This window comes from Tigriopus californicus, chromosome 1, assembly GCF_007210705.1.
Source record: "Tigriopus californicus strain San Diego chromosome 1, Tcal_SD_v2.1, whole genome shotgun sequence".
In the NCBI taxonomy this organism is placed as follows: domain Eukaryota; kingdom Metazoa; phylum Arthropoda; class Copepoda; order Harpacticoida; family Harpacticidae; genus Tigriopus; species Tigriopus californicus.
Genome location: NC_081440.1, coordinates 7,043,348 through 7,054,771, shown reverse-complemented (window position 1 = coordinate 7,054,771; position 11,424 = coordinate 7,043,348). Strand labels below are relative to the sequence as shown.

The 11,424-nt window shown below is 40.9% G+C and overlaps 1 protein-coding gene across 1 annotated transcript; it reads left to right on the top strand.

The window, feature by feature from the left end:
- Positions 1-3,669: 3,669 nt before the first annotated feature.
- Positions 3,670-11,044, top strand: LOC131878244 (isoleucine--tRNA ligase, cytoplasmic-like). The gene is made up of 6 exons (XM_059224169.1): positions 3,670-3,825; positions 3,920-4,165; positions 7,182-7,349; positions 7,422-7,788; positions 7,861-8,103; positions 8,176-11,044. The coding sequence occupies exons 2-6, from the start codon at positions 3,939-3,941 to the stop codon at positions 10,984-10,986; spliced, it is 3,816 nt and encodes a 1,271-aa protein (XP_059080152.1). The 5' UTR covers positions 3,670-3,825; positions 3,920-3,938; the 3' UTR covers positions 10,987-11,044.
- Positions 11,045-11,424: the final 380 nt, after the last annotated feature.

Here is an 11,424-nt window from a genome sequence, read left to right as displayed (position 1 = left end):
AGTTTGTTGGTTTGAATCGCTCATTTCAAATGGCCTAATTGATCAATAATCCTGTAACAATCCTGACCATAGAAAACCAAGTAACTAGAATGCTTAAGTTCAACAGAAGCTGTACTGGATGAGCATGTTTTCAGGTGAACTGACGCTGGTTGGCAAGGGACAAAGACATTTCGTGAAATCTTCCTTAAGGCAAGTTGAATCATTTCCATGAAACGTTTCTTATTCTTGTTTTATTTTATTTTTTTTTAATCTTACAAATATACACGTAGGAAGGACGGTAGAAAAATAAAAACATTGTTTTTTTGGGCATAACACACATAACATGTCAAAAAAAGATTTGGACATTGGCAGAGCAAATCACATATTCGATTGATTGCCCTTGTTTAAATAGCAACGCATCTCGAAAGTGGAACAAAATGTATCCGAAATTGCAACGCAATGATGAAGCATTCGTAATTCCGTTTCAATATCCCAACAATGTGCTTGAATGTGGGCAACATGATTGCACCTTTACGTAATCAAGGTAATTCCAACACCTCTGGAGGTCAGCCCGAACCCAGGCTTGCTGCTCCTCGCGTTCAGTTAGGTGTTTCCACCACATGGATAAAAACTGCAACTTGAGCCCCATTATAACCAGTTCAAAATTTCGTTCTGAAAAATGTGGCCAGACAGTGTGCTCAAACCCGTTTATGAAGCGTGCTAGAGGAGAGTAATTGCTCGACAAGAAGTCATATTAGGGGTTTCTACCCAGAATTTGGACAAGCCATCAATGATCCAAATTTGTACCATAGTTGCCCAAGGTATCTTGACTACGAATGTAACATTTTGCCCACCAGCAACAACTGAGACAAAAACATGCAATTGCGGTGCCCTTCATCAATCTTTTTATGAAGTTATCTATGATCATGACCAAAAACTCATTTTCGAATTTTGATGGAATCAGTAAAAAATGTTACTCTTGATATTTTTCTGGTTTCTAAGAGGTAGCTTGGCTGTACAACCCTGATTACGATTTTGATTGATACCTTATACAGCTCCCCGAAATCCCATGACCACTAAAATAGAATAATCCGAGGCCTTACATACACTCACCTGTCCCCAAATGTCAAACCATCGATAGGGAATATTTCTACATTGTCTTGACCAGCTTTTTGCGGAAATTTCGTCAGAAAAGGCCGGAAAAATCCTGCTCAAGTTGACAATTACGCATAAACAACACAAGGCCACGCACCTCTAAATTCACAAGGGACTTTCTGGCCCGCAAAGCCATTGAAGAGATTGATCATCCGCCCTATTCTCCTGGCTTGGCTCCTGCTGACTTCTTCCTCTTCCCCTTCATCAAGAGCAAGTTGGCTGGGAAGTGCATGGCGACTGTGGAGGAGGTACGCAATGAGTGGGATGGGGCGGTCAGAGGTATCCCCGAAACAGCCTTTAGAGCGGCCTTCAAGAGCTAGCTGGATAGATTTTCGAAGTGTCAGCGACTGAATGGAGAATATGTCGAGAAATAAGCTCTTTAAAGCATTAAAATTAATGTCGTGGTTTAAAAGTTAGTGAATCATTCTCATTTTGATCCGAACACCCCTCGTACTTACCGAGTGTTAGTATCATATGTACATGTATTCACTTCTTCAGGTGAAAATATCAATTAGCTATTTTCACATCTAAAACTGATATCTTCTCCTGAGCTCACTCAACTAATGATGGAGAGTCACGGTTGGATATGGGGAGAGTTGAGAAATTTTGTGCAATATCCTCAATCCAATTGAAGATTTTGCTATGAGTCAGGTTTTTGAGTCCAAGGGAATTTTAATGAGGAGATAAAAGCACTAAAGCAATGCAAACATAACAATATTTGAAACGGCAAACACATTCATGGTTGTTAAATGTAAGCACAATTTTTAGCCCTGAGTTTCCAACTTTAGGATATATGAAAATAATAGTTTTCTCAGTTGCCAATACTTGTAATTTTGTTACAAGAAATCCTAGAGCATACTGGAAATTTGGCGTTTTTTAACCACACAGAAACTTGAATTTCGGATTCTTTTTTAGGGTTATATGGCCAATTCAGATCAAGCTTGGAATATTTTGAGACTATTTATTTAATGATTATTTGCGAGAATACATCTCATGTCACAATTTGGGACGATCAATTAGTAATTGATGAGCTGGGATCTTGGTTCCAACGATTTGTTACATTTCATTAGCATGTTATTTGGCTCTTGATGAACAAGATAAAGGTTAAAGTGATAGAGCCTTTAAATTCACTCTTGATTCCAGTGGTCTATGGTTTGTCGCAACTTGACGAGACAGAAGGCGTTGTTCAACGTGCTGAAAAGCTATATTGGGTATTGGGATAATCAAAGACTCCATCTATGTCAATTCATATTGGGCGTTCCTACTTACAAGCGAAATATATAAATGAACAAGAACGAATTAATTTGTCTTGATGTTGATGTAAAGATAAACGTTATTCTCCACAGACTAGTTGGCTGTGCTCATTTTTAAATTTGTGGCAAAATGTTATAAGGTTTCGATAGAGACTTTAAGGGTTTTTTTAAATATCGTGTTAGGTTAGGTAAGGTTTAATTAGGTTAGGTTAAGTTTAAAATAGTAGCACCGCCAACAAATCGATGGAGAATAACGTTCACCTGATGTAAAACGTTAGAATTCCTTGCTCAACCTCCCAAATTATATGCTTGTAAAAGAGGTCTCTAATACAGCTAGGAGAAACTACTATACTACATACACACAGAAAGGGAGTGGGAGAGAGAGAGAGAGCGACAGGAAGCCAGATAGACAGTAACCGAGCCCCACTGCCAGGCTATCGCAAGGAGATATATGTGTGTGTGTAAGCAGTGTTTTGGCTGATGATGACTTGAAAGCGGAAAAGGTGACCGTCTAGACCAACGATGAACATTGTGCTGCTTTTTAACTATGAATGTGCATGCCGTTTCAAATATTGTTATATTTGCACTGAGTTCTTTTTTATATCCCCTCATATATTCCGTCGGAATAAAAGACCTGACTCAAAGCAAAATCGTCATTTGACTTGATGATATTGCACCACATTTCTCAACTCTCCCTATAGTCATCCATTACTTTAAGCAAAAAAAAAGTTTTAATAACTCGATAATTTCAAACACTGATTTCCATGGTGACCTTTTGTGCTATAGTTACAAATGTTCAGCAATCATGTGTTAAGCCCAGGAAGAGATTTTGAATAATTGAGTGATTTTAAGTGAGCTGTATTACAGAACTCAAACAAAAAAACCCTGTTTGGTTTAATTCAGTGAATCCACTATCAAATTGGCTCAACACCACAATGCTATTTGCTTAGAAAAACATGCAAAATGGAAAAAATGTCAAAATTCAAGCTCAACAAACACAAATAAACTCAAATCAAATACTTGTGAGCTTAAAAATCAGCATGGTTTAGTTCTAGTTGATGTTACTGTAGAGATTGTCAAACAAAGAAATAGCTTGTTTTGTCATACAAAGGTGATGTGCTCTTATTTAATTGCGGCATTCTATGCTTTTGAACCATAAATGGTTTAGCAAAGGGTCATGGTTTCTACACGTTAGGAAATGAGACATTCACGGCTACAACAATGCACTCACACAACCTAGGAATTGTTTCTCTGTGAAAAATAGGTCAGATGCTTGAAGTCGTTGCGGTGGCATTGGTGATACTACTGATACGGAACTAGGGTGAACTCACGTTTTCCACGTTTTGCATCAGCCGTGTGTTGTTGTTGTATGGTCGTTAAAAGGTGAACTCATCAGCACTGCCCCACATTCCCTGGACAATTTGATTCCAACCAAGAGGTGGGTCTCTTCATCATCATCTTCATCATCATTATCGATATCGTCAATCCCCTTCCAGCAAAATCAATTCGGTATTCGCCGTTGTCTATTCTAGGGATTACCATCAATTCAGGATGCCGGGTGGCCAAGAGAGCGCGTGGGTGCCATCCACTGCCATCGATTTTGCGGCCGAGGAAGTCCGTATTCTGGAGCTGTGGCAAAATCTGCGAGCCTTTGAAACGTGTCTAAAGCAAAGCCAAGATCGACCTCGCTTCACCTTCTACGACGGACCGCCCTTTGCCACGGGTTTGCCCCACTTTGGGCACATTCTAGCCGGCACTATTAAGGACATCATCCCCAGGTATTATATAAACTCTTAACCTCCAGTACCGAGAAGACATGCGAGATATTGATTAGTGTTGACCTGGTGTATGATTCGTGCATGCAGTTATGGGCATGGTGGAATTATTAGGCAAAAAACATGATGCAATGGTTGAATATGTGCTCCTCTCAAGGTCGGTTATGGTCAAAATGCATCTGAAATTTGGTTAGATATGATATACTTGTCTGGAATGTGAATCAATATCAACTGTTAAGCTTCACTAGGAACCACTTATTTTTGTGAAATCCGTGTAAAATAGTTGCGCCTAATTGTTTGTGCTCAACTACACTTGCCTCATTTCTTTCTTGAGCCGCGATATGAGTAGTGTTGGAATGAGCTCATTGAATCCTCCCCCACCATTTATCTCAAGTGACCAGGGCTTGAGTAACGCCGTTACATGTGGCTCGTTTCTTTCTGAGGAACGCAACCGGTAACGTGTTACCTTTCTGAAGAAGTACCGGTAACGGAACGATTTTTTAGCCCTACCTTTACTGTTACTTTTTTCTTTTTCAAGCGAGGGAAAGAAATATACGTAAAGGATTCATACCCATTTTTTTATTCAGTCTCAATTACAATGACGTACTTGCCACTGATGGGATCAATTAAATAATCTCCGGAGTCATTTGTTTCAAGTCATATTTAATAAACGTTAAAAAATGCAATGACTTTTTTGCACTTTAAGACCCTCTTTTTTCTGCAAAAGTAACGATATCGGTAACGCGTTACTTTTTCTCGGTAACACTTCAAGCCCTGCAAATGATCATTTGTAAGCTATCTAAAAAATATCACTATTACGAAGATGGTTTGCCTTTTTAGATTCTCATCCATCAGTGTGAATAGGTTTTACAATGGATTTGAAAATACTGGTATACGGTAGAAAATTGTTAAAAATGATAATACAACATCTTTGAAGGAAGAATCTGTCCATATCGGGAGTATATTTAATGGGCCACTGTTTGGGGCATTGGTGCACTATGGTTTGGAGGAAAAACCCTGGGATCGAACACATGTTTTCTTGTTTAACAAACATGAATTGAAATCAATCTTGGTCTTCTAAAAACTTTTAAAAGTAGCGATTTTATCCTGAAGTCCAGAGTTATGCAAGTAGTTTGGTACCCTTAGTCCGAGCTTTTGAGTATGCTACATGGCGATGTTAGGCAATTCATCTGTTGCCAATTACTCATTCCTGAGGGCCGGCAAAAATAATTTGTTATTGTGGTGAAAATAGCTTTTTTGGGTAATGAAAATCAGCCAAGATAAGTTCTGAAATATAAAAGTAAGTTACCAAAAAGGTGAAGAAAGTGTTTTTTGTGTTCAGTTATTGAAGTATGATGGTGGTTTTCAAGGTCAAAATTGCTTGATTATTGTTTTTTAAGATGTTCTTGCTCTTTGGATTGAGTATTTCCTTCACATCAGCAAAAACTTAAATTTAAATGAAGACTCCAGTGAAAAACATCATTTCCCTTGAAAGAGGCTATTGAAAAACCTAAAATTAAGCCATGAATGATCCAATTTTAGTCGAAAGGAAATTTGTAACCCTCTGACTTTTGGCCATCTAAAGACTGACTCTCGTAACCCCCGATCTTTGCCCATGATCTGGTCTGTGGTAAAGAGATTCACCGTTCTTGCTTAAAGTTCTCTACTCGCCAATGGTTTGAGGATGGACACGAAAAGGCTCACCCAGTTCCCTAGGCCTCTTGTTAGTCGTCAGTAGGTCGTTGGTTTTGAATATGAAACCCTGAATCATTTTGAGCCTCATTTTTTCGGGAAAAGGGTCTATTGAAAAACCTTACACCATGCAATGAATGATCCAGTTTAAGTCAAATGGTAATTGATAACCATTTGCATTTTGGAAATCTGAAGACAAACTCCTGTAATCCCAGATTTTCCTTGGGCTGGTTTGCCGTTAAGGGATTTGCTGTTTTTGCATGAAGTACTCCACTCAATAATGGTTCGAGGATGGACACCGCAAGGCTCGCCCACTTCTCTCAGCCTCTTGCTAGTCTTCAGCAGGCCCTTTGTTTTGGTTCTGGCCTCAAGATTGCACTTATTTACATTTTTTATTTTGGCGTCAAACGATGGGAGGGTTACCAATCGCCACGAGGCAATGGAAGTTAGGTCTACGTAGAGGACTAGCTCTCTAGTTAGATCACTTGTAATACAGTATGCCCCAATGTGCTCAACAGTTACTCTTAATGAAAGCTTGGGGGATCAATATCGAACAAATCATTGAGTGGGGACAAACATTGTCAACCAAGGCAGAACTAAATTTCCTTCCTTTATGTCTCCGAGATTCCCCTAAAAAATGACCAAAATCACTTAATTTTCCCGAAAATCCTGTTCTAGGTTCTTCTATGTTTGAAATTCGTGAAAGTTTTTTTTTGCCCAGAAATAACCGAAATAATTGAAAACTTGATTTAACCTAAAAACATTATCGTTCGGACCCCTACTTTTTTACCGACATAATAAAATTTGGAAAATTCTAATGCGTACTATCATGTCTTCATTTCAGAGCAGGAACAAGAATAGTGAAAATTAAGATAGGGAGAAAAGATATTGAAACAATGTTTGCTTGTGTGCCCTTGAGTTGCCCAAAATTTATGTAGACCCCTTCCGAAAACAGTCTGTTGCTCACAAAGTGTTCTTAAAATGGTTGAGCGCCCTGGAATACCCTCGCTCCATCGTGACTAAAATGGGCTTAAACCTCGCCCAAATACTTGTTTTTTACATAATGCAGTCGTTTTGTAGAGACCCTTTTAGTATTGCTGTTCAAGTTGAGATTGTTCATCGTTTTTGGCAGATTTTCTACACGTTGGTTTTGTGAGCTGGCTTGGTATCACGAATCTTCCCGATCCAGATTAGACTCATGCCTCTAGCCTTTAAATCACTCAAAACCCCGCTAGTTATGCTAGTATTTACACAAAGATCGTTTGTTCTTGGGCTTATTTCTTGGTTGGTTAGTTTAACCTTTGCCAAAACTCTTTGTTTCTTTAAGATGGATGCATCAACAAGGATTCCACGTGGAACGCCGTTTCGGTTGGGACACGCACGGATTACCCGTTGAGTATGAGATTGACAAGACACTCAACATTAAAGGACCAGCCGATGTGGCCAAGATGGGCATTGAAAAGTACAACAATGAATGTCGCAAGATCGTCATGAGGTGGGATAGTCGTCTGCCAGACTAGTTAATTCCATTTTCAACATTCTTAAATTTTGATTCTGTTTTGTGCAGATATGCGTCCGAGTGGGAAAGCACTGTGACTCGGCTTGGTCGGTGGATTGACTTTAAGAATGATTATAAAACGTTGTATCCGTGGTTCATGGAATCGGTTTGGTGGGTGTTTAAGCAACTCTGGGACAAAGATCTCATTTATAAAGGATTCCGCGTCATGCCGTATTCCACTGGCTGTTGCACTCCGTTGGCTAATTTTGAAGCCACGCAGAACTACAAGGAGGTCCAAGATCCATCCGTGATTGTGCACTTCCCTCTGGACGAAGACCCCACAGTCTCTTTCGTGGCCTGGACGACCACGCCTTGGACCTTGCCAAGTAACATGGCTTTGTGCGTTAATCCGAAATCCACTTACGTCAAAGTGCAGGTAGTTGCTGCAGGGCCTCCCCTTCTTGCTCTTTTTAGATTCAACAATTGAAGTGATGTCATTGATTTCCAGGATCTGAAGAGAAACAAAACGTTCATTATGATGGAATCACGATTGTCCTACGTCTTAGGCGCCAAGGGTGCTAAATACAAAGTGCTAGAAAGCTTCAAGGGTGCGTCGCTAAAGGATAAGAAATACAAGCCCATCTTTGACTACTTCTCCCAATACAAGTCGACTGAGCCTGGTCAAGGAGCCTTCCGAGTCATGGTAGACACCTACGTTAATGAAGGGTCTGGAACAGGAATCGTTCATCAGGTAAGATATTGAGCCATTTAAGATTGAAGAAGAAAACATATTATCTAACTCGTAATAATTCCCTTCCTTCAGGCTCCGTTTTTCGGTGAAGATGATAATCGTGTGTGTTTGGCCGGAGGAATCGTTGAAAAAGGCGGCGACGTGATTTGTCCACTTGATGCCATGGGCAAGTTCACGAAGCCCGTCACCGACTTTCTTGGCATGTATGTCAAAGATGCGGACAAAGAGATCATCAAGAAGCTGAAGGAGGACGATCGCTTGATCAATGTCTCGCAAGTTTCCCATAGTTATCCATTTTGCTGGCGATCTGACACGCCTCTTCTTTACAAAGCCATACCTTCCTGGTTCATGCGAGTGGAACAAATGCAAGACTTACTGTTGGAGCGGAATGCCGACACTTATTGGGTTCCTGAATCGATTAAGGAGGGTCGATTTGCCAATTGGCTTCGAGACGCTCGTGATTGGAATTTGTCGAGGAATCGGTATTGGGGCACACCAATTCCTGTGTGGATGTCCGAGGATGGCGAAGAGTCCGTTTGTATAGGTTCAATTGACGAGTTGGCCCAATTGAGTGGAGTGAAAGTCGAGGATCTACATCGAGAAACTGTCGACAAGATTACAATTCCCTCGTCACGACCAGGCCAACCTCCATTGAAGAGAATCACGGAAGTGTTCGATTGTTGGTTCGAATCGGGTGCAATGCCTTACGCTCAAGCCCATTACCCATTTGAGAACAAGAAACAGTTTGAGGATTCTTTCCCCGCTGATTTTATTGCCGAGGGCACTGATCAAACGCGTGGTTGGTTTTATACTCTTCTCGTTTTGTCCACGGCTTTGTTCAATAAGGCTCCATTCAAGAATCTAATTGTCAACGGACTAGTTTTGGCTTCGGACGGACAAAAGATGAGCAAAAGGTTGAAAAACTATCCTGATCCCAATGAAATCATGGACAAGTACGGAGCTGACGCTCTCCGGTTATTTCTCATCAATAGCCCTGTGGTTAAGGCCGAATCTTTGAAGTTCAAGGAGGAAGGTGTCCAATACATCCTGAAAGACGTGTTCCTGCCCTGGTACAACGCCTATCGTTTCTTGCTTCAGAACATTGACACTTATCAAAGAGAGACTGGACAAACTTTCCAATGGTCTGAAAGTACTTACGGAAACTCTGAAAATGTCATGGACAAATGGATTATTAGTTTCACGCAATCGCTCTTGGTGTTTGTAAAGAAAGAAATGGCGGCCTACCATTTGTACACTGTCCTACCCAAGCTCATGAAATTCATTGAAAACTTAACCAACTGGTATGTGCGGACCAATCGAAGGCGTCTGAAGGGCGAAGGTAATTCCACTGAAGATTGTTTGACTGCCTTGGAGACGCTGTTTTCGGTGGTGTTCACGATGGTGCGAGTATTCGCTCCCTTCACGCCATTCCTCACCGAAAACATGTACCAGCGTTTGCGGAAGTTTGCCCAAGGGTTCGACACAGACGATTTAGCATCAGTTCATTATGTGATGATCCCTCGTCCTCGGCTTGATCTGATTAATGAAGACATTGAAAGATCCGTCGCTAGAATGCAGACCGTCATCGAGTTGGGAAGAGTGGTCAGGGATCGAAAGGTCATGCCCATCAAGTACCCTCTCCCAGAATTGGTACTCATCCACAAGGATCAACAATGCCTGGATGACGTTAAGTCGTTTGAGACTTATGTACTGGAGGAGCTCAACATCAAGCAATTGACACTCTCGACGGACAAACAACAATATGGGGTGGAGCTCCGTGCCGAACCCAATCATAAGACCTTAGGGTTGCGTTTCAAAGGAGCCTTCAAAGAAGTGATGAAAGAGATCAAGGCTCTCAATGACGAAAAAATTTCAGACTTCCTCAAGACCGACAAGATCCAAATCTTAGGCCATGATTTAGAGCCTGAGGATCTTCGAATCATGTACACCTTTGCCGGAGATCAGGCCTTGTCCGAGAAGTATGAGGCCCACTCGGATAATGATGTCCTCGTTTTATTGGATTGCACACCTGATCAATCAATGTTGGATGAAGGCCTGGCTCGAGAAGTGAATAATCGCATTCAAAAATTGCGCAAGGCAGCCAAATTGGTTCCGAGTGATCAGGTCACGGTCTACTACGAACTCCAACCGGCTGATCACAACTTGCAGAATGTGATCAATACCTTCCAAGAATATATCGAGAACACGACCAAGTCTCCGATCCGTCCCATTGCTCAACGAAGCACTTCTGAAAGCCAGATAACCCATGAAACTTTCTCCGTTAAAGATGCAACCTTGAACTTGACCATCACCAAGGGGTTTCCGAACAAATCGTCTGTTGTTGCCCTCAATTCCAATGGAAACGAGATTACATTGATTGACCATGGGATGCCCAAATCCCCGTTTGTGAATGTCGTTTTCCAAGGCCGTGTGGGCGTTGTCTTTTTGGAGAACCCAATCGGATGCAATAAGTTGGCCTCGGTCAATGCGCTCGAAAATGAAGTCAAGGCCATTTTTGGGGTGCATGGGCCAGAAATTGAACTCTATCTTGACCATAGTGGGGTTGCCGAAACTCTATCAACGCTCCCTAAAAGTGGATCCACATTATTCGCTAAAACCAAATTCGGAACTCTATCCAAATTGGTTTCCAAAGTTGATGGGTCTTGTTGTCCATTCATAAATGTGGAAAACGGTAAATCCAAGGCTGTTGGTACTCTATTGTTGGAAAATCCTTCATCAGAAAGTGTAGCTGAGTACGCCCACGAAAGTGTGAAGGCAATTTTTTCTCTCAAAGTCCACTCCAATTTGTACAACGACTCTCAGAAGAAAAAGGTCGTCACGGATTTGAGGGCTGTTTCGAGCAATTCTACCATCTATGTTTAACTTTGGGCCAAGGAATGTTTACATCAAAAAAATAAATTCGTGTAAAACACCCCATCTAGCTATCAGTTTTTAACTTTTTCCTTTGATCTAAACATGATATTATCGAGATCATTAACCTTCATGTAATTCTTGTTACTTTGAAACCATGCAAGTAACGCTTGAACAAGTCCTGCGATATTTGTTTTCAACTTCTGCCTTATCGAGCGAGACTCAACTTGACTAGGTTATCAGGCAAAAGAAGACAAATTTGTCTTGAGATAAATATCATTTGACAATTTCAGTAAAGAAAACAAGGGACATAACTATATTCAACAACTGTGAAAATACTTACGATTCCTCTGTGGCTGTATGTTAAAATCCCTGAACTTTCACATTCCTCTTTCTCAATGGTTCCTAACCTTTGTCTGAGCGGGGACCTTTCCGGAATTACAATATTTT

Excerpts from the sequence above, each read along its gene's own strand:
- LOC131878244 (XM_059224169.1), top strand. The coding sequence starts at position 3,939 with ATGCCGGGTGGCCAAGAGAGCGCGTGGGTGCCATCCACTGCCATCGAT. Across the intron at positions 7,789-7,860 it reads CCACTTACGTCAAAGTGCAG|GATCTGAAGAGAAACAAAAC; the intron begins GTAGTTGCTGCA and ends ATTGATTTCCAG. Across the intron at positions 8,104-8,175 it reads GAACAGGAATCGTTCATCAG|GCTCCGTTTTTCGGTGAAGA; the intron begins GTAAGATATTGA and ends CCCTTCCTTCAG.